The sequence below is a fragment of the Crocodylus porosus genome, unplaced genomic scaffold (genome assembly GCF_001723895.1).
Source record: "Crocodylus porosus isolate Cpor-Errol unplaced genomic scaffold, CroPor_comp1, whole genome shotgun sequence".
Classification (NCBI taxonomy): Eukaryota; Metazoa; Chordata; order Crocodylia; family Crocodylidae; genus Crocodylus; species Crocodylus porosus.
The window spans coordinates 80,761,541-80,788,157 of record NW_017728943.1 but is presented as its reverse complement, the minus strand read 5'-3'; the positions used below and the strand labels follow the sequence as shown (position 1 = coordinate 80,788,157).

Genomic DNA, 26,617 nt, shown 5'->3' with positions numbered 1-26,617 from the left:
TTTTAAGGCAAATGTTTGTCTTTCTGAGTGGCATGAAGCAATACGCATTCATCCCCTGGGTCCTAGAATATGTCCCTTTGCATCCAGGCAGTGCCATTCTGCCCTAGACAGAGTCACTCACAATAGGAGGAGCTGCTATTTGCAACAGTGTTAGTCCATAATCTTCAGTGACCCTCCTCGCCCCAGACTGAGAATCACAGGACACCAGGCCAAAGGTAAAGAAGTCTTCTAGTCCAGCCAACGTATGTGGATCTGATTTGGACAGTTGGGAGGTGAAGTACAATGCCTGCTCTCTCACTGGTACTGAAAATCCTTTGCATCATTTCTGAAAGAAGTCAACCCAGGAGATGCTATATACTATGAAGTTATGTTCTGGCCACTTTGAACACCAGCTGGGGAGTAAATGTCATTTGTAGCATGATTACATATCCCCCCTCCACGCACACATCCATAAATTGGCCGTACAAAATTATCATGGAGTTTACCAGACTAGGTTGATGAAAAATAAAAAAACACCCACACACTTTATTTTACTGCCTCCCCATTTGCCCCCCCCCAACTAAAATTGTTTCCCCAGGTGAAAATGTAGGTAATATTTTTGCAGGGCTGCAATTTAGGCAGTGTGCTGTGAGATTATACCGAGGTAGATCTGCACACCTGCCAATCATAAAGTTTTAAAATCCAGCCATTATTTTTAAATATGGGCACTTAAAGGTCAGAATAATTTTTTATATATACAGAAAAAAAGGCCTTTTTTACTCTTAAGTGGCTGGAAAGTTTCACTTAGACTTTCCAAAGAACTTCACAGGTGACCTGACACAAAATGTAACATGCTAGTTGTGTTGTCCTCTAGCAATTGATCCATGTAACAACAAAAGAACCTACTACTGCTAGCAACTAGCAGAGTTTCTCCATGCAAATGACAGATACCCATTTTTTAACCTCTGAAAGTCTTGGATTCAAGTACCATTAAGGAGCTAGGATTAGGTCTGTTCCTCTAATGCAGAATGAAATAATCAAAGCAAAATATTTTTTTCCAGAATGCAATGGGCAAATGCAAAGAGCTTTTCACATTAACAATATTTTGAAATATTTCGCACAGGAGCACTCACTAGCCCTATTACCTACAACATATACCCATCTTGTACACACACATTTTCTGTATTATATACTGAAGAAAAGGAGTTGAATGTACGCTGGATCTCACCCCTCACCCCCATTTCTCTTCTGCATCTCTGTAGCTGCCTAACAAAGGTTTCCCTGTAAAGCAAAACAGCCTTTTAAATTTATATAGTACCTTTTGCCTATAGGGTCTTACAGACTATATACAGAAATAATTTCACCCATCACTGAGATGCAGCCGTTTCTGGAGTGGAACAAAGCAGGTAATGAAGAGTCTCACAGCAACACTAAAAGCCAGGAAAAAACAAATAATGTACCCAGTTGGAACTGCAGAACAAATTTAAGGAGACAGACTGCAATTAAATGTATGGATTTTAATTTGGTCAAGCCACTGTGCAAGGTGCTATGGGATCATTAATGACAAAGGGGCAAGGACCCTGGTTTCCATCTCAGCTGAAAGATATTACTTCTAATAGCACAGTGCCTTCCAGCATGAGGCTGGGTCTAGTACTGACTCCTAAACCACACATACTACTGTCTGTAGATCTATAGTGGCCTCCCATCCACATATTAACACAACATAGCCTTGTTTAGCTTGTGAGGCTCTAGTCTAGACAAAGACAGCTTTGCCTCAAAAGGACACACAAATGTGTTTGTCCCTAATGCATGTGCAGCCTCCATCCTGTAGAAGTGAGGCATCTGCCCTACCAGCCTGGCTTCTTCCTCTGTTCTACATTTTCTCGCAGCACTTCTGACAGTGAGACAAACTCTTTTCCTTCATCCTTAACAGTCCCAACAAGCTGAGGCACTTGGGTTAATGAAGCTTCCTAAAACAATGCTGATTTCAAACCACAGATGAAAGAAAAGGAAGCCAGGGTAGGATGCACACTGAGAGGATCCCTGAGATTTATATGAGAGGTGACTATGTTTCATACATCTGAGCCCACAGGCAGAAGAAAGCCATGGCTCTGTGGGAGAATCCACTCCCTCTGGTCCTTGGCTCCAGTACCACGGACTCTGAGCTCAGTGGCACTCGTACCTCCCTGTGTGTGCTGGCTCCTAGGTGGTAGCACAAGAAGTTGCTGCAGCTATCCCTATTAGCATCATAGCCTCTCTTCACTGGCAGCTGTCCTAAGGATGCAACTCACACAAGACTTATCCCTCTTCCATTCCCTGTTCTACCAGGCCTGGAGTCTATTTTCTGTCCCACCAGGCACCAGCATACGTTTATTTACAACACCATACCCCAAACTCCCATGGCATTCAAAAGCTGAAAATCCATGCCCTGCCCCTTCCAGCCCACCAAGGCTATGAAGAACTATGACTTCCTGAAGCTAACTCTTTGGGAAAAGGAAAATGCTTCCCTTCTACCCCAAAGACTTATTGAAAGCAGCAACATGACAGGGACCCAGATTATTGGCTAGGTCCCCTTGGAAAGCACTAGGTCTCCTCCTATGTCTGAGAGAAATCTCCTGGGTAAGGGTGTGAAGGCTCCTGGCTGTTAGTGAACAAGGAGGAAAGGAGCTGCTTTCTGCAGAGCACAGAAATGAATGAAAGGCAGGGCACTAGTTTGTTGCTGCCCTGCTGTCTGCTGGCAGCAAGGAGAGGTCACCCTCCAAACATCCCACCACAATGCCTGGCCAATTATGATGGTTTCACAACCTCTGCCAGGGATTCTGTGAGACAAAGACATAGACTCAGGAGAGGAAAAAAAGCATTGATAGACAGGCAGAGTGCTGGAAACATCTGGCTTCTCTGTCTCTTGAGATCTCCTCTATGAAGGATCCCCTCTTCCTTCAGAGCCCAATCTCCTAGCACCCTTTCTTTGGCTGAAGAAGGCTCTATGGGATTCCTTTGTATTAGCATCCATTGGCATCCAATCCTATACTGGCCAGGAAGGGTCACCACAGACTGACTGCAGACACTGCCTCCAGGGAAGCTGGGGAGTGAGAAATTGAATCCAAAACTCAAGGCTGAGTCTTTTGGGCAGCAGTGGTGAGCACTAAACATAGGCCTCCTATGTCTGAGGAGGAAATGAGGCATCAGACATTTTAAGGAAGCCAAGCAATACAGAGGGTTCTGGAAGATAATACATCCAGTGAATTTAGATAAATGTTACCATCTGGGAAAACGTAGAAACCATCACAGATGACAGATGGGGGGACTATTTTTAGTGGGGACTGTACCTGAGATAGGTCAGTGAGTCTCTGCTATGTCCTTGGACTAGACTTCAGATGAGGTGTCCTTCACAGGGAACAGTCCTACCTAACTGAATCACTTCCCCACATGCTGATACACCTATAGTGAGAGCCCCTATACCTAACATTATGATTTTCAGGGAGGGCTGTGTAAGATATGTCCTGAGCCATTTCCACCTACAAGTCTACCTGGCTCTTTACTTGGCTGGTGCAGGAGAGACCTTTCTTGTGTGTGATGCTGTTACAGCAAGTGCCAATGTACCACATTATTCCCAGAGCTACAGTAATATGCAGGACGAACCTAACTGCAGCAGAGTGGGAGCAGAGAGGCTTCACCTCTGTGAGGCTTGCTTGAGACCTCAGCTGTATTCCTTCCTGGTGGTAGCACAGACTCTATGGAGATGAAATCCCAGTCCCCTTCCTGTCTGCATTGTTCTTTTCCATAGAAAAAAAACAACAAACCGGACTAATCCTCACTTTGGGATCAAGCCATCGGAGCTTTACTGAGTATTCTACCCCTCAGCTCCTCTGACCATTGCTCTAGTGATGTGACACCACCTGCTCCAAGACCCTTCCTGGTGACAGGATGCAGCTGTCTTACCCTTGAGCAGTAATACAGCTGGCACATTTCACCCATCTTATGGATAATGCACCGCAGAACCTTGGAGCTGAAGGCAGCAACTGCGGTTTCAGAACTGTTCAGATTGCACAGGGCCTGAGGCATGTGGCAAGGAAGGCAAATCCAGGGTTCTCCCTGAAGCCTGAAATGAAAGACTCGGAGCGGTGGGGAAGTGCAACAAAGGAATAGACAGAAATAAATAACTAACAACAACAGCCAGCTGAGGAGAGATCCTGACTCTTAGGCTGCTGCAGCTCCCTTTCCAATGCTTGCAAGCTGATTAGGGTCAAGACAGCATGCCACTGCTTCCACTCCACCCCAATGGGAGACCTTTCTGTTATCAAAGTTTGTCCACCCAGTTGCAGAAAGCAAAAGAGAGGCTGAAAGTGAGGTTAGCAGTTGGGGCCATTGAGTGGTTGGTGCAGCAGCTGGATCCACCCATGGCCTTCCACTGTTTGGCGTAATCCACATGATGGGTCTGTTTCTCTGTTTTCTTCCTTGGGCTGGAGGAGGGCACAGGGGGGCATAGGGGATGGGAGGAGGAGAGCACTGTGGGCTAAAGCAAATCACACAAGGACAATTAAATACATGAGAGTCTGGAAGATGCAAATGGAGACACTGAAGCACATGCAGCCTAGAGGGCCATTCTATAGCCACTGGCACACGGGACAGGAGCTGCCCTGAACAGAGGCAGGTAGGGTGTTACTGCAGGGGGGCACTGCAGCTGGGGCACAGTAGCCAGAGCCAGCAGATTCACGTTGGAACATGGAGAGCCATATGGGGAGAGCACTGTGGTATATTGTCTCCTAAGCTGTGGGCTCTGCAGTAAAGAAGTTAACAGTTCTGGTAGAAATTTGTGCTTTAATATATTTTTTTTTGTTTAAAACAAGTTCCCACTTCCCTGAGGAAGTCCTGTCCAATGTTCCCAAGGAAATATGGGAGTTTTCCTTTGTCATTCATTCTTTTTTTTTCATTCCCATTTTTCCTTCATTCCATCTTTTATGGTTTTGTTCTTTCCTTCCTTCCTCTGTCGTATTTTTTTTGTTTCTGTTTTTATTTTTTTGTTTAGACACTATGACTTTCTTGAGGAATCCTCCAGGTTCTGCACTGGATTCCTTGGCGTGGTCATGCTTGTCAGTCTTTGGTAACGTTTGGACACTTTGGTGTGCCAGTGAGGAGGGGGAGGAAGAGGAGCAGAGGTGGCTGAGTAGGAAAGGAGCAGGAATGTCTCAGTCAGAAGACACGGGCGCTTGCTTGCCATCATCTAAGCAGCACATAAAGAAAGAAAGTCACTGGCCCACAGAGAGAAGACCTGTGCAGGGTTGAGACACCATTCCCTGGAAGGGCAACCGCTATGAAACAAAGAGAGAGAGAGAGAGAGAAAGGGAGATTAGTTAAGACAGACTCCATAAAATAAATCAGTGAGTGCCAGCCAGTACCACAGGAAACAACAAGAGCATTTGTAGAGCTCGTGGGAAATCCGAGGAATTTTTTGCCATTATTTCAAAAATGTCTTGTCATCCCAAATAGGAACAAGAAAGTCAGAATCTTGAATTCTGTTACAAACTAAAAAGCTGGAAAAACTCAAATCCAGTCAAATAGAACATTTTGTTTTAATCACTTGTAAACATTTCCTGTTGAGGTTGAAAATTTCTCACTTTCTCTTTTTTTTTATTCTAATGAGCTTGAAATTTGCCTGGAAAACTTGCTTTGAACCACACACTCAAATGTTTCATTAACAAACAGATACCCAGATGGTTTATTTTGACAATTTGGAAATTATTTTCTCTCAAATGTTTTGATTTGAGAAATGTGATGGAACAAACCCTTTTCCATAAAAAGCTCTTAGTAATTATCCATGAAAAAATGCTTCCTTGAAAAATTCCCAACTAGCCCTAGGTGCACAGGATACCCACTCTGTCTTGCCCCATTTCGTATTCTCCTGAGAAACTAGCCAAGGCTACAGTTAGGACAAAGCATGTGCATACTAGCGCTTCTCCTCAAAGATAGAAGAGAAACAGAAATTACCAGTCTTCTCCAGAGGAACCAAGGCATTCAAATGATCTGGATGTTATTGGGTTGCCCATCCCAGAGCAGGGAGGGAAGCTTTCTTTTTTTAGGCTTCTAGCAACAGAAAGATATGGGCAAAAGAGAAAAAGGCTCTGAAAAGAGCAGCTACAAAGGTGGTGGGGCTGGAAGGAGCGACTCATGATGCTGAAAGAACTAAATCTGTCTTTCCGGCCAAGGCAACAGCTGAAGGATGAGTTCCACCTTGAGATCTACGTATGAAGGATGTAAATGTTAAGGAACAAGAAATGATTCAACGTGAGGTCTGTATAAAGAAGGGGAATGGGATAAAATAAAGCCAAAGAAATTGTAGGCTGACTGTTGTATTTCCTGATAGTAAAATACTTTAAGCTGGGGAGTCATCTCCTCAAGGAAGAAGTAGGAACATCATTGCTTGGGACCCTTACAGGTAGACACTTCAGGGAACATGTGGTAGACTAGAAAGGGACCCAACACAGCTAGCTAAATTCAGTCTCAGAGCTCTAGGATTCTCAGCTTGATTGATGCCCTCGGTTCTGATGGACTAGGCAAGGGGATGGGAGCTCCTGCCTGTCCTTCACCAGAGGAGTTGAGAAACAGAACCCTGCTCCTGAAGAAATAATGATTTAGAGATAGGGTGCATCCAGACAAGCATGGATGTTTGGTTTCCCGGGCATATCCAGGGGTCAAAATAACCTGTGGGAAAAGAAACAGGAGCAGCACACACTTGGGCAGTGCCCCTTGCAGTGCAGAGAACATCGGACTGTGCATTACGTGGCGCTGCAGATGTGTTTGTGGCACCACATACCATATAGCTGCACTTGTCTGGATGTGCCCATAGAGGCTACTAAAGGGTCAGAGAAGATTTGTCCCTTCCCAAGCTCAAATGACTAGGATTAATTGGTTTCACTGATATCTGCAGCACTGTAAAAGTCTTGCAACTGCCCAACACCCTGGCTGAAACCCGAGCATATTAGTGTAGAGAATAGTGGCTGGCAGAGAGCCACCAAATGGCTGGAGATAATGGAAGACCATAGCAGAAGGGCTCATGGCACAGCCATGTCAGATTCCAATGAATCTGCAAATTCTGCTAAACACCATATTATAAGGACATGAGAAGGAGCGAAGGAAGTGTGATAATGGATCCTGATTCTCAAGGACTGAGTAGGCAACCTCGGGATCATAGGATCACAGGAAATTAAGGTTGGAAGGGACCTCACAAGGTCATCTAGTCCAGCCCCCTGCTCAAGGCAGGATCATCCCTGACTAAACTGTTCCAGACAAGTGTCTGTCTAACTCACACCTGAGAATTTGCAGGGATGGAGATTTCACAATGTGTACAGGTTCCAGAGCTTGACCACCCTCGTAGTCATAAAGTTTCCCCTAACCTCCAACCTAAATTTCCTCTACTGAAGCCTGAGGCCATTACTCCTAGTCCTGTCCACTACAGCCACAGAGAAAAGCCCATATCCATCCTCTGTAATTATCCTTCCAGTCTTCTCTCTGGCTCTTTCTGGTTGTGGGCTGGAATGACCCACCCTGGGTCAGAGGCAAGTGGGAAGGTGGGTGCTAGGACCAGCTGCTGCCACTGCTTGCCTCCCCAGTAGCATGGGAGGGTGCCTGCAGCTGGCACTTCTCCCTGTGGAGGCATAGAGTGAGTGCCCATAGCAGAAATTCATCCCCTCGCTGGCAAGGGAGAATGCCAGGAGAAGGCACCTTCCCCCTGCTGAATGCTGCCGAAGCTGCTAGTTCATAGACTGGATCCAGGGTTCCACAGGCCAGATCTGGTCCACAGGCCATAGGTTTCCAACCCCTAATTTGGGGTCATGTTAACCTGTGGTTGCTCACTGCAAGGTTAGGGGTTTGAGGTTCAGAGCAACACAACAATAATATCAATGAGATCTTTGCAATGCCCCTGCTGTTGCCTACACAGCAGGTAGTCATTGTCCTTTTCTGTGGGAAAGATTTTGCTTTATAAATGTACTCTCAAGCACTTAGGAATAAGCCAAGTCCTTCCCCAGAAAGCTCACTGTTGGCCTTGCAGCTAACAGCAACGACAACACTGAGAACACCGGACGATACTCACTACAAACCCAGCCAACAACTCTGTATATCCTCCAACTCATCATATCCCTGCAGACATGCAGAAAACATCTAACACTGCTGAAAAAATCCCACCCCCACCTCTTCCGTTGCAGAAGGGCATACCACGTATAACCCTCCAAGAAACGCATCCATATAAGCCCATCACAGATACACACCTCCTGAGCAGGGAAGAACAGTCACGCAACCCGGTTACAACCCTGTACAACACGCACCCCTCCTCCGCTCATTGACACAGTCATACCAACCCATCAGATGCCATGGCACAGCCCCCACCCCTGACGCACATGTGTACACACCCTCAAGCCTGCTCACACACTCACCCTTATTCGGGCCAATTGGCTTCCTTGGACAGTCCCCCTTTTTCAGAGTGACATCATCAATGGCAATATCTCCCTCGTAGTTTGTGCCACGGACACCTTCGAAGATGATCTGTGGGTAGAGACACTAAGCAGTGAGAGAGCTCGAGGGTGCCGAATGCTCCCAAGGCAGATTGGCAGGAGGGAATAGGTAGGACACAAGATGCTCTGTCTATAGATGCAAAGAGGCAACACACCTGCTGCCCCTGGGAAGGGGATCCTTCTCCCCTGCAACCCTTAGCCAACCCTACTATAGGCTTCTACAATGCTGTAAGCCCCTGGCAAGTCCCCTGAGCAGTCCCTATTCTCCACAGCTACTGGCTGCCTCCTTGAAGGGGAAACCTAGCCCTCCATCTCCTGTTTCTTCTCCCCCAGCTGCCTGGCTGTCCTTGACTTCCCCCCTAGCTGCTCCCCTGTGGGCTTCCCTCCTGCCTGTTGCCTTGACACACCTCCACCAACCTGGACTGCCATTCACACCAGTGCTTCTGTGCAGCACAGTGTCTCTCCCCACAAACATGGGGGTCAAGGGGACAGAGTTGCACCAGACAACCCTCTACCCCGCACTGGCAGGAGGCAGACAATTCCTCTCTCCACTGCTGGAATATCTCCCGCCCCACGTGCGGAGGCCTGAGGTCTCTCCCCCCTCCTCCCTGCACCCTCTCGCATCAGGATGCATGCGGAGACTAGCTCCTTCCTTCTCCGAACCTGACAGTTACAGCTTCATCAACCTGAATCCCTCTGCTGTTCCCATGGTTACCAAACTCTGCCTGCAAGCCTAGGGGCAGAAACTCAATCACTACCTGCTCTGGGGGCTGAGGGAACAACTGGCCCCAGCTCTCACTCCTCCTTGCTAAGGAGCAGGGGGGAAAGGCCAGCCTCTGGCCCCACACACTGACCGCTAGCGGCAGCGGTCCCAGGAGAGAGCCACAGTCTGTGCTCCCCTCTCAGCACTATGGCAGACACTTAGACTCTGGTGGATGGGTACCATTTAGAGGACAAAGACAAGGGTTTGAGTAGCATCCCCTGCTTGTGACAGCAAACCCACTCCACCCCCACCTCTGTGGGCTCCCTGTGACAGTAAAACTTCATCCATGCTCCCCTCCTCCCCCCTCACAATGTTCTCCCCTGCCCTCCACCCTAGACACACACCCACGTCCCTGCCGGCTTTCCCATCCCCAATAATGGCGAACATATGCCCGTCCCTGCACGCTCCCCCACAGTAACTAATGCTCACCTTCACTCACAGTAGCAAATATATATAGGGACAAACTTGTGTCCAACTGTCTGATGTAGCCTTCAGGGGTCACTCTAAAATAACAAAGCAATATGTCCTGGCCCTGCCAGTGTAGGATATCCTACAAAAATAACATCCAGGGGCATCCTAAAAACAACTGTATCAAGATGCTTCAATGCTACTCATCGCTCAATGTATGTGAATAGCCCAGAAGCAGCTCTACAGGAACAGACCAGTGTGTCCAGCCCCTGAGCCTATCAGCCTATGACACCAATCCAAGAAGCACTGTACAGTACTCACCAGCAACCGCAGAATAACAAGTGCATGGCTATAACTCAGCTTTCATTAAGAATTCTGGAATAACAAATCAGCTGGCGCTGAATAGTACTCACACAAGTAACTAAGTCCTTGTTTATTATTTTATAGCACCCAAAAGTGTACTAGGCATTTCGCAAGCACACAGCAACTAGCCAAAGTGCTCACATCCAGACCTTACCAGCACAATTACAGCAAGAAACTAGTGTGCAGGGCTTAGAATTAAAAAATAACAGTTTCCTACCATACCAAATTGCTGGGTGCCCATGTGGTCAGTGCCATCCCAGGGGATGGGGAGGCGGGTGAATCAGGGCAATCGCCCCAGGCCCCGTGCTTTTGGGGGGGGGCCCACAGAGCGGGGCAAGGGTGGGGCCCCTGCATGGGTTGATTTGCCCTGGGCCCCGGGCCCTGCACCCTGCTCGGGTAGGCTCTGCCTGTGGTCATAAGTAACTACATAATAAAACCCCCAAGTGGCTAGCTTGCTACTCATGAGCAATCCTCCAACAATAAACCCAAGTACGTGCTCCAGAATACATGGTACCATGGTTATTTGCATGCGTTTTGGAGCCCTGTGCTTACAAGCATCACATCCATAATATACAGTAACTGGCAATGAGCTTGGACACACAAAAATAAGCCTACAATTGCAGGCTGGTTTCTAGGGCTCATCAGCAAAATGACAGTAACAAATCAATGCTGCTGAATGATGGAGTTCGATAGTTTTAGGGAGGAAACAGGTTGGTGTTTTACACTTCCCACATACTTCTCACCTGTGACCTTGTAACAGAATCCCTTCCACAACGGCTATCCCTCTACCTTACATATCCAGTAGCTGTACCACAGGGTAGATGGCCACAGTGTACAGCTAGGCTGTGTCTTTGGTGCTTGCTTACCTGAAAGGGTCCTGGGGGATTGATGGGGACGTGTACTTGCTGCCACTTGTTTCCTCTGTTCCCACTGAGTGACCATACTTGGGTGTCAATGGCCCGCTTGTTCTTTACACGAACTAAAAGATTCAAGGAGCCTGCCAGAAAGAAACCAGACACTGGAGTCACAGGTCATTCTCCATCAGCTTGCGGTGTCCCAAACAGTTCTCGTAAAATTGGGACATGAGGGACCCTATGTTAGAAAACTGGCATAAGAACCTGCAGGGGGGCAGGTCTGGTGGTCTCCAAGATAGTCACAGCTAGGGTTTGCCATAACTTCCTGTGCAAAACTATTTTTTTCACCCCAACCTACATATTTAGAGCAACCCAAATGATGTGTGAATATGCATCAAATTCAAATAGTTTCAGCCAAAAAAATTTTTTTTTAAACCTTGAAACAATTTCAGAAAAGTAAATTATTTTTTGACATTTTCCAAACAATTCCTTCCAAAACTTATTTTTGAACTTAAAAAATGGTTTAAAGCCCCCAAATGGAAAAAAAAGTCTTGTTTTATGTCAAATAAATTGCTGCAGTCAACCTGCAAGATTTTCCTCTGAGTTTTTGCTTCAGACAAAAATGCAAAAAAATATGTCACATCGGGTCAAACTGAAATGAATTTTCTCCCTCATTTTTCAGTGCAGTCAGCAAACCAAAAAAATCAATTATTTGAACAGCTCTAGTCATAGCATCTCCAGTCTCGGCACTGAAATAGTGGGCTGAAGTAACTCTCACTCTTCTGAAGCTAAAAACAGCCATGAATTTCGGTCTTCACACACAGAAGAACAGAGAGGTGATGATAACCTCTTTTTGTATGTCTGTGGTCATGCTGTAGCTAGGATGACTGCATTCTGGCAAGGACACTTCAATTCTAGAAGCATCAGGGTCAGAGGGCAGGGAGAAAATACTTCCTCTCTATACAACCCTGGTCACCTACGAGTGTTTTATTTTTGGCACCTTTATCTCAGAGGCATCATATCAGGGAGAGGGTAGGTGGTTCTGGAAGGACCCCATCTGGTGCTTCAGTATGAGAGATATGGCTAAATTGGAGGGTATTCAGTGGTAGATAATAAAGATGAAGAAATGTTTGAATTCTGAGTGGCTGACTTACAAGGAAAGGTTAAAAGACTGAAATATATGTAACTTGGCAAAGAGACAAATAAGAGAAGAGGTGGTTATTGCTTAGGAATATTCAAAGGCATCAGCATTAAGGAGAGAGAGGGTAATTGCTTGTTATGGTTCAAAGAGCCTGGATGTAGGATTTAAGGGATTAAACCAAGCAGGTTGAATATAAAACATAAAATCCCAACCCAGTGCAACATGAGGCTGTGGAATAGCCTCTCTAAGAAAGGAGTGGAAGCCCCATTTCCAGGGTTATTCAGAATTTGCCTTGGGATTAAGTCTGATCTGCTGAGAGGGTGGGGAGAACTGGATGATCCAACATCCCCTCTCTCACGTGTATGATCAGAATTTCAACAAGAAGGGAAGAATCCCGTCTGAACTGGAAGTGCAGGCCATGACAAGTTGCCTTTCCTGGAGGTGTCCATTTTGTACCATGGATTGATACTCTGAGCTGAGATGACAGCGTATCATTCTCAGGAGAGGTCAGCTGGCATGGCGTGACCTTGAGAAGACAGAGATAAGTGAGCCTGAGCTCTCCTCCATGGAAACACAGAGCCTGGAAGGAGGAAAGTCGCTATGGGAACCTTAAGCAAAGACAGCTTTGAGCCACAGGCTTCCTCCCTGTCCACTGCCCTCAGAAACTTCCTGTGAAGCAATGTCTAATTGAAGAAGAATGAAGCCTGAATCTCATTGAGGCTGTTGGGTGAATTGATGGTCCAAGCAGGGACTAAATAACCCCATAAATCAATGTCAACAAGAGTGTGTTCAGAGCAGCTAATTACAGCTGCTGGAGCTGAGAAGGTGAGAGGTTGAGAGAGAGGGAAGAATTAGCATGAAGCTGCCAGTGAGCAAGGATTAAAACAGCCACCCTCTACTCTAACCTCACTTGGTGATGGCAGGTAGGATCTGCCATACAAGAGCCTGGCTGATCAGCGAGTGTTGTGGCAAATCATTTGGCAAATGAACTTTGTGTTCTAGGTGAAAAAGGAAAAGCAAGACAGAAAAGGACTCAGAAAAGCATCTGGACTGTACACTAGTGCCAACTAAGCACTAGCTGTGAACTGCTGGCCTAAACCCAAGCCTGTCCTCAGGATGCCCAGACTCTCCTGTCAGGCTGTCAACAGCCTTTGCTTTTTGCCCAACAAAACATCTAATCATTAGTTCTTTCTAGGTGTGGCTTACAGGACACTTAGCAAACATTAGTGAAGCCCCCTGATACCTCTCCAAGTTGGAGCATGTTACCTTCCACCTGTGAGAAAACTGAGGCATAGAGAGGCTAAGTGACTTGCCTAAAATTACAACCATGAACCACTGTTAAGAGCTGCACAGAGAACCCATGCCTTAAGCTTTTAGCCCCACATTCTCTAGTCACCAAATCACAATTTGGTGAGAATCAGAGAAACTCCCTCCCTTTTGTTAATCCTTTTACTAACACCTTCTGCTAGATTTAGAAGCCCGCATCCAGATATGGCAGAAAGAGTGAAAGTCCTTTGATGTCAACATGGTTTCAGCAGTTTATACCAAGACTGAATTCAAGCTCATGGCATCACATACATTAAAGATTGCTTATACCTGGTTCATTTTCTTGCTTAGTTTGCTGATTTGTTTCCTAAATGATCTTTTCCAGGCCTAGTCTAACTGAAATGCTTCCTTGTGTTGCAGGTTCCTCCACCCTAGGCCCTGACCCCTAATACTGTTGGTCCTGGGATACAGAGATCAGTGCACCTATCATGCCATCTTTCCAGACTAGAAATTCTTAGCTGGGAAGACAGGAAGAGTAGTAGAACATCACCGGAGCGACGGTAGGATCTTCACCCATCCTGCCATATTAGAAGTGACAGGATTCTCATGTCAACATACAAGCATACATTGAGCCCTCAGCCAGGATTGCAGGCATTGAAGTCATTCTCTTCCCCAACCAGACTTCAAAGCACTTGAAGAGAAGCCCTGCCCTTATGTTTCAAGTCCTATTGCTCACAACCTTCTACTCCAAGAGCATACTGATTGGTCTGGCCCTGAATGATGATCTTGGAGTTTGTGTAGCACAGCCTTTTCCTTTGGGGATACTTCCCTGGATGCCAAACTGTTTTGGACCACTCTGCTGATGGCTCATGATCAATGCCCACAGCACTGCCAGCTGATGATGGGGCACCGCTGTGTGACAGGACTTGTAACCTCCTGTCCCCACCTCAATAATTCTCCTCCCCACACACAACTTGCAGTGCCTTGATACATACTTCATACTGGTTCAGAAGAAGCCCAAAGCATTATGTTTGTAAGAAGCCAGAAAGTTCCCCTCTTATAACAGAATCTGTTTGTCTAATTATTTAAATAACTTAATCAATAGCTCCATTTGGAGCATTATGTCTAGTGGCTAAGAGAAAAGACAGGCTCAAGGTGCCTGTCCCATTCTCACTTTGCTACTGACCTGCCACAGAAGTCACCATCCCTTTGTCCATCAGTTTCTCTATCTGTGAAATAAAGATAATGACACTAATTCACTTTATGGGGGTGTTCTGAGTCTTAACTAACACTTTGTAAGTGCTTTGAAATCTGTGGATTGAAAACAGCAGGAGCAGAAGCTCTTTCAATGCCTCCATGTTGGAGAAGAATCTAACTGAGACATGCCCTCCAATCCATACATTATGCCTAATGGAAATGGGAGAGGCACAATCAGTCTATTTCCTAGGGAGGGCAGTGTAAGATGGTTGCCTGCAATCTGTTCCCTAGCCCAGTTTCACATGGCAGCCTTGCACAGCTGCCCATTTAGAAATACAGATCCTCACTTACAGATTTGCGTTTCTTCTTTCCATTCTTCAACCTCCTCCCATCTGATTTGAATTTGGCCTTTCCTCAGAACACCTGCTAGTGATGCATAGATAAGGGAAGGCCAGGCATCTGTCGCTAAATCTCTGCAACAGGTCAGACCCCAGAGTGGCCAGGAAATCCCTGGCCACTGACAATCTTGTTGGTAGCATCTCTAAATGGGGTGTATTTGGTATTTTCCTTGTTATCTTTAGCAGCTCATCTTTCCTAATCTGAGAAGGAAACAAAGGCCTGTAACAAGCTATGAGGAATCAATTATTGTGCAAGTGAGTTGTGCCTTCTGCTGGCTCTTTTAAGCTCAGAGCTGGCATTTCAGAAGAGTGGTGCATACACAAAAGAGCACCAGCTGGGATGCCAGATACAGTAACCCAAGGGGATGGCTCTAAATGTTACCTGCTTGCAGCATGAAAAGTCTTATTTCAGTTGCCACAGAATGGAAACTTCAGTCTATCAGAATTGCAACAACAGTTAGGAAAAACTGATACTAGTTGGGTTCATCAGCTGAAGAATGGGGACACTCCTGGGACCCAAGGATGGCCTAGATACTGGGGCAGATGGCAGCTTACTTAACCTAGAGTTTTCCATATCAGTTTTCCAGAGCATGGTTCAACACAAAATGAGGAAGAGACTGACATAAAGAGAAATCAAGAGAGTGATAGATCATATCTATCTATCTGTCTGTCTATCTAGCTAGCTAGCTATCTCCAAGATAGATAGCTAGATAGCTAGAGATGGGAGGCAGAGTAACTAGCAAGAAAAGAAGGCTAGCCAGTGAGTGGAGACAAAGATAATACTATCTCTCTCTAGCTTTATGGGATGAACTGCAAAGTCAGGAGCTGTTTGGTTCATAGTACAGATCTGGATTAGGGGCAGGCTGGGGTTCGCTTTCCAATCCAACAGTGCTGAAATTTGTAACCAGCATTTCCACAATATGCCAGCCACAAAAGACAGAAATCTCCTGAGATTAGCTGTTCACAGGAGATCTGGGTAGCAACTAGAGACTGAAAGCCAGAATCTAGATTTGGATCCAACCTAAAACCAATCATGTGGGGGATACAAATCTGAAAGCCAGATATCTAACCTAGAATCTAAATTCCATACATTCAAAAAGAGAAACCAGAGAGAAACAGCCTTTCCCTCTTCATCTAGGGTCCTGACTGCATCCTCCTCATGGTTTATTGTAGCATAGCTGATCATAAAGCACAAGCCCAGAGCTCAGTGCAGACAAATCCCAGGAGCTAGCTAAAACCCTCAAAAGGAATCTATTACCGTTCATAATCCTGAGAACAAATACAGGCCTCTCTCTTTCTCATTTAAATGAATGATAATGAAAAGCAATCAGCAGCAGGCTTGTGTTCTCAATTATGGTGCTGTGGTGGAAAGTTACTGCTCTGAGCGCCAAGAGACAGAGAGTGGGGGAAATGATCGTACTGGTGATGGAGGAAGAGAAATAATATCAAGCTGCAGTGAGCTGTAATTTATAGGAATGTAATTTGTCTCTGTGCCACGATAAAATGTATTTACTCTTTCATTGTCTCTAATGATGCTTTGTACAGCAACATATGTGTAATAAACACAATTACAGGCTCTTGACTATCTCCTGAACCTATCTACTTTAGTCTCTGTCCCAATGTCTCCTTAATGGATGGATTCACACCCAAACTCTCAGAGGCCACAGGTCCATCTGTTTGGAAAATGCTATCACCATGCTGCTGCCACTCCTAAGCCTCTCTTTCTTTATCAGCCTTGATGTTATGCAGGATTTCAAAGCACTTTGCAGGCATTCGTGAGTTAACCCTGAGGGATGAGTAGAGGGTATAAGTAGAGAGTATAAGAAACATTAACTTTCCTCTAGGGCAGTAGTTCTCAATCTTTTGAGACTCAAGAAACCCCTTGATTGACTCAAGACCCCACTCAGAAAACACCAGCTCCTAGTTCTCACTCATTTTTAACTATAAAAAAATAACATTGCAGAGAACTCAGAAAGATTGTGGCATATCAGAATGGTGTTAAGACTGTGGATTCCCATTTGAAATCTCGGGGTTTGTCTTGTGAACCATGTGTGCACACCTAACAGTACTAACATTATGTGGCACCCTGAAGCACCTTTGGAAGGATCTCAAGGCAGACACCTTGGGTGAGAATCAGTGCTCGAGGCAATGCAATCAAAACTACTCCACTGTGTGCGTCATGGGTCTATACTGGCAACACCTAGGAATGATCCCCTTTTAGTTCAATGCTGGGTTTTTTTGGAGCAGGAGGATCAAACTTCCCTTCTTTGCTGTTGCTGTGACTTTTGAAGGAGTTATTTTCTGCAGGAAAGAAAGGCAACACAGCAGCATGTTTAAGCTGCAGCATTCCCTCCAGCCCAAAACACTGTGTGAAAATGAATTGCTTATGTCCTAGTGCAGAGACAGCCTTAGGGGTGAGTGATGTGGGTGACTGCCCAGGCCACCATGGTCAGGGGGGCTCCGTGCACACACACACACAATCTGGCAGGCACGGGCAGCAGGGTGCAAGGTCTTCCTGTCCCTCAGGGTTCATCCCAGCTTGGGGGGAAGGGCCAGGCCTGCGGGGATACAGAGCCAGACTCAGACCAACAAGGAGCTGCCACAGTGTTGTGGTGTGGCTGGTGCTCTGTAGGTGTCTGTCCTGTTGCACCACCTAACTCCCCAGGCATCCCCAGGAGATCCCCTCCAGTGGGGAGCCCAGCAGGCATGGCTGCTGGGGAAATGCACCTCACTATCATGTGCAGCTCCAGGACAAGGAGGGGAATACTTACATGAGTCTAGGACCTGCATCAAGGGCAGGGGCAGGCATCCCACAGAGGGGCTAAGATAACCCCATGCTGGTGGCAGGGGGGGAAGGGAAGAAGTGCTATTTTCTGTAAGACTAGCTCTGCTAATGTAGAAAATGTTTCTGGCTCTTGCCATGGATTAAAAATTTCATATGAGAATTGGTCAGGAGGAATGGGAAAAGCCTGGCAGTGATCAGGTCTACAGTCTTGGAGAGTTCACATTCTCCTAGGGCCAAAATGAGCAAATAGGAAATGGAGGTACATATGCTTGGATACACAGTGAGAGAACAAGATAGGGTGGGGTGCGTGTGGGTGTCTGTCTGCATGTGTCTATATAGAGGAGGTGATGATACAGCTTAATTCAGACATAGTCCATTCCGAATGCAAGCTGACTTCGGTAGACTTTTAATGAAGCTACGCTCTGTGAATCTGGCTCATTTCATATGAACCATAATTAAGGGAAGGAGCTGAATATAGTTGAATACAGAGGCCTAAATGACACAAGACATCTGTCATTGACACTAAATACAAGGGCAAAACATTGCAATTCTCTTTCCTGCAAAACACCTATGGACTTTGATGCCAGCAACATTCTTTCCTGTGTGTGAACAACAGGACTGGGTTCAAGGTTCTTTTTTAAAGGAAAAAAAACCCTCCATTGTGTAATTTTCAACTAAAAATATTTTCTGCTATGTTCAAAGGGAAAGGCCCCATCCAACACGCAGTCAAAACAAGAAAGGGAGGCAGCATTAGTTAGTGCTTAAAGCACAGAGGAGCTAAGATTCTTGGGTTCTAATTCCAGATCTGCTGCTGATTCACTGTACATCTTTGGTTCATTCAATTTTTTGTTTCCCTCTGCCTCAACTTTTTCATGGGCAGGGGATAATCAGGACAGATTGGGGCAGACCAGGGAGGGGGTCTCTGATGCCAGGTTTGGTCATATATGGTGCTCCTACAAGTTGATCCACTGTACAATGGCTCCCTGCTGCCCCCCTCTCCAACCCTAGGTCCACATCAAGGTCACATCAAAGTCACTATGCCCATTTATGTAGATCAAACCAGCTTGGCTGTAACATGAACTAGATTAGTCTGTAAGCAGATTCTCTCCGTCTGTCACCAGATGGGCCCCATGCTTGGCTGCACTTAGTACTGTTGTTTGGCTTATTAGTGCGTCAGTCTCTGCTGGGGACCCCCTGCCTCCAGAGGCAGAAGGAGAGCAAGAGGGGAGGATGGTGCCTGTGACTCTCAGCTGGGCACTTGTTTATGTATAGTCCAGGAGCATGGAAAGTAAATAGCACCTTGGAGCGAGTGAGTCTTTACACACCTGTGTCCCCCATGCATTACTCTCTTCAGTGAAAGAGGTGGGGACAGCCTGTCTCACAGCTCTGCCTCTCAGCTGGTGTCAAGTGAGGCAGTGCACGGACTTGCACTCTCAGTGTCTGGATTCTTCACAAGATCTGGCTGATTATATATGAAGTCTTCTTCTAAACATAAAAGGAAGAAAGCCTTGGCCTGCAGGTCACTCAGAAGGCCTGCTCAGACTTAACCTCTGATTTCAATGTCATGGTGATCTGAAAAGACTTTACCCTGCTCTCTGGAGTGGGCTTCTCTCTGTTGCCAGGAACTTGCTTTGGCAGGCTGTAATGCTGGCTGACCTTGCCATGCCCTACGTGTTACCGGTCCCATTCACATGATGTTGTTTGCCCAGCTGAATGCGGGGGAAGCAGAGGGGCAGAGGCCCAGCCTAGGGTCTCAAGAGTGCATTGCGGGTATTCTAAGCATGCCAAGAAAAACTATTTCTACCTGGAGAAGCCCACAGCTGCCTTATATCCTTAATATTATGGTAATTTAGACATGGCTAAGATCCCATTCCTTAAACCCAGCCTGATACAATGAACATTATATATGATATTTTATAACATCCATCCACCCATGTATAAAGAGCCCAATTGCCATAACAACTCTTGTGCTTTTATGTTATGGCAGTGTGGTAGTGATGTACAGTCCTAGAAAAAGCTTGTCTATATCCCTCCCAACTATATAGTTGGTCCAATAAAAAATATCACCCACGGAACGTCTTGCCTCTCTCATACTGCTTCAGGAACTACCACCCCCTCACTGCATCCCCTGCCCTAAAATCTATGTGGACACTGCGGGTGACAGACACCGGGATAAACATTCAGGCAGACAGATCTAGACTGTGACGCTCCAACTTCATCAGTCAGGAGGAACTTGTGTCTTACCCTGTTTAAGGTCCCCTTGGAAGCCTATGCTTAACTTCCAGGCAGGCAGGATGTGACATAGTCACCCTTCCTGCCTGTCAAGGATGTGACACAGTCATTGATTTAACCCTTATAAAACAGGCCATAAAATGGACATAAAGATTATTCCTGCCTTTTGGGATCATTCTCCAACCAACTGATGGCAATACAATCTAGATGAGAGTGCAGCATGCAGGAGTAATGGCCCCTCCCCGGGTAAAAGTATTTATTCCCTGACTTCCTATAGTTGCTGCCTAGATATGACAGTAACAGGTAGGCAGGATAGATTAATCAAATTTACCATGTTTTAAAGGAAAAGACTCCCTCTGTGACATACTTATATGTTCAGAGTTGCAAAATGTCTGAATGCAGAAATCTGATCATGATGCAGAATGAAAAAAGTCTGCTTTCAACATGCCAAGGGAGAGAATGGGGAAAACACTATAGGGCCAGCATCAAACCAAACCACTAAGCCTGTGTTACTCAGACACTCCCATGGATCATCTCCTCAGAAATAACACAGCTGCCTTTATTTCTGTCAGCAGATTTCCAGATATGCACACTGGTACAATGGTAACAGTCCAGTGGAAGATTCATCCATAGCCTCTCCATGGCAGGTTAGAGTCATACAGAGCTGACACCCACGCCCAGACACTAGTCCCACTTCTTGCTGTTTCTCCTATCAGAGCCAACTTATACCATAGCCACACATTCCAACATAGCCCGGCTTGAGGAGAAACCTCACCCTGCTTCTAGTGCCTGTGATGGCATCCACCAGATAATGCACAATCCACAATAATGCAGGTGATCCCTAACCACAAGATTAGAAGACTTAGGGGTAGGTGAATCCTAGATGTGAGCAGAAGCTCTCCAAAGGAATCTATTATGAGGACAAGAATGTCCTCTCTTCTCATTTAAATGTGTGATAGGAGAAAGTGAGCAGCACCCAGCTTGTGTTCCCAACTACTGCCACAGGATAAAGGTGAGTGTTGGGGACAAACCAGAAATCATTCCAAACCTGACTTTGCAGGGGCACATACAGTGAATGTTGGCAGGGGGGAAGGAAGTGGACCACCTGTCAGAAAGAAGGTCTGGGTGTTAACAGCATTCATTATGTAAAAACCTAGGACAGAAGGAGGTCCTAGGTTTTTATCCTAGGTTTGCATTAGAGATGGGTGAAATTAGAGGTGCCTTTCCCCCCTCCCACTTTTCCTAAAACCAAACAGCATCCTAGTGTGCCAGAAGCCTAGTGTCCTGCCCTAGAGCCAAACTACATGGAGAGTTTTGAAAGGCTTATCCTTTCTCTCTCACCTTCATTTTTCATACATGTTGCATCTTTGTGCCAGCTGGTCCCAGAGGTGCTGGATACTGCACCTGGGAGGAGATGCTGGGTCTGGCACAACAGGAAATGGGAAGTACTAGAAATGTGACAAGCAGCAGATGGTGCTGAGGGAGATTTTCTGAGGAGCCTAACAGACTCAAGATGCTGGGATGATGAGCCCAAGTATGCTCTGACCCTAATATGGCTTGCCCATCACTTGCTCATTCTTTGTCTAATCCATGACACGTTCGGCTGCCTCCAAGAGAATTTGCTGTGGCATAGATCAACCCAGAGCCCTCTCTCCTCCCCAGCCTCTTTCTTTGCTTTGATAACTATCCCTTTCATCTCTGCCACTGGAGACAGCCAGGTCCCTCACTCACTTCATGTGCTCGGCTCCCAGTGTGAGAGTACTGCACTCAGCTCACTCTGCCTCACACAAAACAGAAGTCTGCTTCACAGAGATACAGTGAGGTTCAAAAGAGCACGGCGCCTGTGGAAATGAGAAGCTTGGATGCTTCCCCTCCTGGATTGTTTCAGCTGAGCCTTCAGTCACAGAGTCAGAGAGTAAAATACCTGCTGGAGCCCCAAAGAATAGGCAGAGACAGAACTGAGCCTACATCTGAGACCAGGGTAAAACTGCCTTATATTTTATTAGGAAGGTTTTGCCCATTCATATGTATGCCTGTCAGGCTTCTCCATCTCCCTCTCCTTCCCCTAGATCCATCCTGTGTGTCACCAATTTGTATGGAGCTCCTGACACACACACTTCTTTTGTACAGATCCACCTTACTTACAGGTAAGTAGTCCCCTGTACTGTACGTGACTCAGGCAGGCAATCAGCAGATGCACAATGTGCACACTGCTTGGGCTCCCTGTCCACCAGAGTTTCTGCTCCCAGCTGAAGAGGCCACAGGTCTGTGGAGGCTGCAATGTTGCAGTGCAGCGTGCTGGCAGCAAGACCACAGCGGGAAGAAGGAAGAGTGAGAGGGGGCACTTCCTTCTTTTTCCAGGGGAACTGAAGATGACTGTTGAAGCCAGGGATTTGATCCCCAGCTCCATCCCTGCTCATATTAGGTGATCAGAAGAGAGCCTTGAAGGATGGGGAGGAGAGTGCCATGGCCTTATGGTTTTCTGCAGAGAGTTGAAAACCTTTTCGTTTCCAAAGCAGACCATTCTCACCATGTGTCTGGCTGTGACAAGATGCAGTTACTCCAAAAGACTGGCTGTTCCAGTGGGACTGCAACCTGTTTCTACAGGCTTAAGAAAGTTGGGCACTGCAGCATCTCAGTGGTGATTTCAAAGACCTTTTGTCAGACATTACTGAAGCTAAAGTGGCAAATGACTTTCATCAGTAGGGTCAGGTATTGAGGACAGGATATTTTAGGAGAGCCATGGCTCTCAGGGCCTCTGGAAGATGGCACGTGAAGAGGCAGGATAACAGTGTGTGTACCTCACCCGGTAAAAGGCAGTATTCTGCCCTGATACGTACAGACTGGTGTGTCACTGAGCTGTATCCTGAATGACTGACCTCAGAGCAGATGCAATTATCATTGAAATACCTAGATCACTGAGCACTGAGGAAGCAGTTAATGCTCTACTGAGAGACTAAGAAGAGAGCTTAGAAACATTGAAGAGGAGTGTGACAGTTAAGGCCAGAGCTTCCATTTTCTCTGAAGGGCCTGTCAAGTTTTGAATTCAAACATTTCTGTGATGCTACAGCTCATGCCCCATGGGCTAACCAGGTTGCACTTACTCTTTACAGCTACTCACCCCTGAGCAAAGCTTTTGTAAACCTTAAGCTAGTTCTGAGCTTGGAGAAAGAGCTGCCTCCCTTCCGAGGAGATAGGGGTGACTGGGATCAATTGCTTCTCACAGGGAAAGCTTTCCTGGCAGCTGGGTGGGCAGCAGCAAATAGTATCTGTAGCTAGCCAGGGGAGTTTGTAAAATGTCAGCTTGCACCCACTGAAGATTTGTCTCCTGCTGGTTTTCTGGCAAACAAACAGTGGTAGAAGAACTGACTGAGAATTGTGAATAAATACGGGAGACTACTGAAGGTGGCAAATGCTCAGTGTGTGTGTGAATGTGAGAGAGAAAGAGAGAGAGCACATACATTGGGAATCTGATTTTGAAAGAGATACTTTCAGCGATGGACAGGAAAACAGGAGAGGGCAGGGTCAGTGCAGTTGGACTTACACAGTAAGAGTGTGCGTAGGTGGGGACTGAAGGCATTTTATTCATGGGATGCTTATGGCATGAAGCCAGCAGCAAGTGAATCATCTTACCTGCCTTCCATGCACAGTTTATTCTTTAGACTGCAAGTTCTTTGGGATGGGGGACAGTTTTGTCCAATGTTGGTGAAGTGCCTGGCATGCTGTTAGTGGTTTGGGTAAATAAATAACAATGAATAGAATTAAGCTCATCTAATCAGGGAACAGATATGTACTATTTGTTGAGCTCAAACAAGAGTAGCTGAAACAAATCTTTGGCCTGTGATATACAAGAGGTTGGACTAGATGATCTATTGCTCCCTTCAGGCCTTAGAAATCTATGAGTCTATGGCTCTGCTCCAAAGCTCATTGAAGTCCATGGAAAAAATGCATATTGACTTCAGCAGGTGCTAGGTCAGAACCTCTGCGTTCAATCTATAGAGTGTGAATAACAATGTACACATTTGTAGTTATCTTGTCAAGTATTTAAAACTCTGCTCCTTGTCATATTTTTTTGGAAGTTGTTCAAACAGGGAGATACCAGCGGAGCATACCGAGGTATGCTACAGTGCTGAATATTCTTGGCCAACAGCAAGAAACCTAGATGCTGATATATGTTTGCACAAAACAGTCTCCAAATAAATTCCAAACAACAAACAAACCAGTAGGCACAAGAGGCTGCTGCTGATTTGTGAAGAGAAAAACAAGGGTTAAATAAATTGAATAAATTGTTCATTACAAATTGTTCGCTCAGCTCCGCATGCAACTTATTTTCAAGAGCCTAGAGGGATGTGAATCACACTCATTAGGAGAAATAAACCTCCCCTAGATCAGCTTGGTGACGTAATCCTATATGACGTAGTGTTGTTCTCCAGGAAACAACTCAAGATGCTTTATAAACAGCACATTATGTATTAAGATCCCTTCACCCACTAGTAAAATGCAGCTACCTCCGGGGTGGGAGAGTGACAGTTACCTAACAGCATTCAGCAACACTGAGCAACAGGAAGGGAGGAGTACGTGGGTCAGCAGAATGTGTTTACGCATGCACTGGAGTCTGAGCTGGAGCTAGGAGGATAGCACGATGAAAGCAGTAGTTATCCATGTTAGTCAGATGTCAGGCAGAAGGCAGGGTAGATTTGCACTTTATAGACTAACTAAACGAGAAATGTATAATGTGAGCTTTCATAAGGACAGAGCTTACTTCTCTGCTTACAAAAGCCCATGCTATATATCTCTAATTTAGTTAGTCTACAAGGGTGCCTGTACATGTGCTGGGATGCTGCTTCAATGCACTGTAATTACAGTAGTTACAGTGCATCAGAGCTGACTCAATTAATCGAGTCTGCTGGAGCATGCTAATCAGCATGCTCTAGCAGCCTCCATGTCTCGTGTATTCAATGTCCCCACGATGCAAAATAGCAGTGGGGATGCTTTAACTAAAGCTAGTTCCACATTCCACAAGCTTTAGTTAAAGCTCCCTCACCGCCATTTTGAAGCAGGGGATGCTGAATACATGAGATACTATGGGCGCTTTAATTAGAGAGGCTCTGAGAGCTGCTCTAATTACAGCACTCCCTCCCACAGAGCACATGCAAATCTATCCCGCCTTCTGCCTAGCATGAAAGTGCTGATTGATATGTGGCCACTTTGTCTGAAAGATCAACTACCCCAGCAGCACAACTGTCTATGTACTTAGCTACTTCAACAGCACCCATCACTGTAGTAAGCACTGCCTACTACCAGGGAGCATCTACACATGCAACTGGGGCGGAGCAATAAACTCTGGTGCTTATTGCATTGGAGTTTATTGCTCCTGAGCACACCATTTAAATGTATGCCTGGCACCACAGCATGTTGAGCTAGGACACAGCATACCCAGCTGGCAGGGAACCTGGGGGGGCCAGCTCCACCGGCCTTAATGTGCTGTGGAGTTTATTAGTTTACACCAGCCTAAAAGGGCCACATGTAAATAAGACATTTACTGTGGAGATAATTAGTATACTCTGAGTAAATGTCTCATATAGATGCACCCACACACTGGGGCAGATCCTATTCCTCCTATTAGGCATCTAATGGCACTAGGGAGTCTAAATACAATTCTCTTCCACTCTGCTCAAGGTGCTGCAGACCTGTTAATACAAAAAGGGGTGTAGGTGGGAGGCGGGGAGGTTCCCTTCCTCATCACTTTGTGTGACTTAGTCTTAAGACTAAGCTGAAGGTGTATTGATGCATCACTAGTGCTGCTTCCTTAAGTAACTCATCCCATCTTCCTTGGAGGTATCCCATCTGCTGGTAAGAAGGCCAGACTTTTCTTAACTTGTGGAATTGAAGATTCCAGCCAGAGGTGGATTGGAACAATAACTCTTTTAATTTGTCTGTGAGTTTGACAGAGGTTGACAGATCCAAGAAAATAAGCCTGTTCTCTGAATTTTAGCCATCAACGGGCATGTCTACACGTCACCCTACGGTGATGCAGCAATGTGCTACATTGCCATACGGCACACTATGGAGATTTAGCAATCATGCAGGTCTACACATGATCACTAGCTACTTCACCATAGTGGCATACAATAGCTGGGAACTGAGACTGTGCTGCTACGGTGATGTAGCTGCAAAATCTAAGTGTGTACCACCTGTACAGCACAGCACAGCACAGCACAGACAGTTACTGCGCTGTGTTTTAGTACTTCCAAAAGGAAGTACTAAAGCATGGTGCAGTAACTTCATCGCTGTATGGCAATGTGTAGATGCACCCAGCTAGTCAAGGGCTGTGCAATTCCTACACCAGCAGGGAGGCTCAAGGGGACAAAGTATAAGCAAGATTCTTCTCTTTGCCTCTGATTTCTTCACTGTTAAATGGGTTTAATGGTCCTGAACCCCTCCTGAGGGTAGAAGGTGAATTCATTCATGCTGGTAAAGTGAAACAAAGATTCTTTGGTAGAAGACACTACAGGAGAAAGAGATGTTCACTTTTTTTCCAGTAGAAGGAACCATCTAAAACAGGCCATTGATGGCCTCTAAGGATAGCCATACTGCACTGTAAAAAGCTGATCCCCAAATATAATCGTTGTCTCTTGGCTTCTCAAAACCTCTTGGGGCCAGAGGACCAGGGGGATGCCAATTCTGAGATGGTGAAGAAAGCAATAGCCAAATAAATCAA

At 46.0% G+C, this 26,617-nt stretch overlaps 1 protein-coding gene across 1 annotated transcript in view; it reads right to left on the bottom strand.

Annotated features, from left to right (window-relative positions):
• Positions 1 to 1,476: 1,476 nt before the first annotated feature.
• Positions 1,477 to 26,617, bottom strand: part of MDGA1 (MAM domain containing glycosylphosphatidylinositol anchor 1) — a 131,790-nt gene continuing 106,649 nt past the window's right edge. Inside the window, exons 16-18 of the mRNA XM_019548593.1 lie at positions 10,890 to 11,020; positions 8,412 to 8,520; positions 1,477 to 5,291 (exon numbers count right to left, since the gene is read on the bottom strand). Of these exons, the coding sequence (XP_019404138.1) occupies positions 5,200 to 5,291; positions 8,412 to 8,520; positions 10,890 to 11,020 (332 nt within the window). The 3' untranslated portion in view covers positions 1,477 to 5,199. The remainder of the gene's footprint in view (positions 5,292 to 8,411; positions 8,521 to 10,889; positions 11,021 to 26,617) is intronic.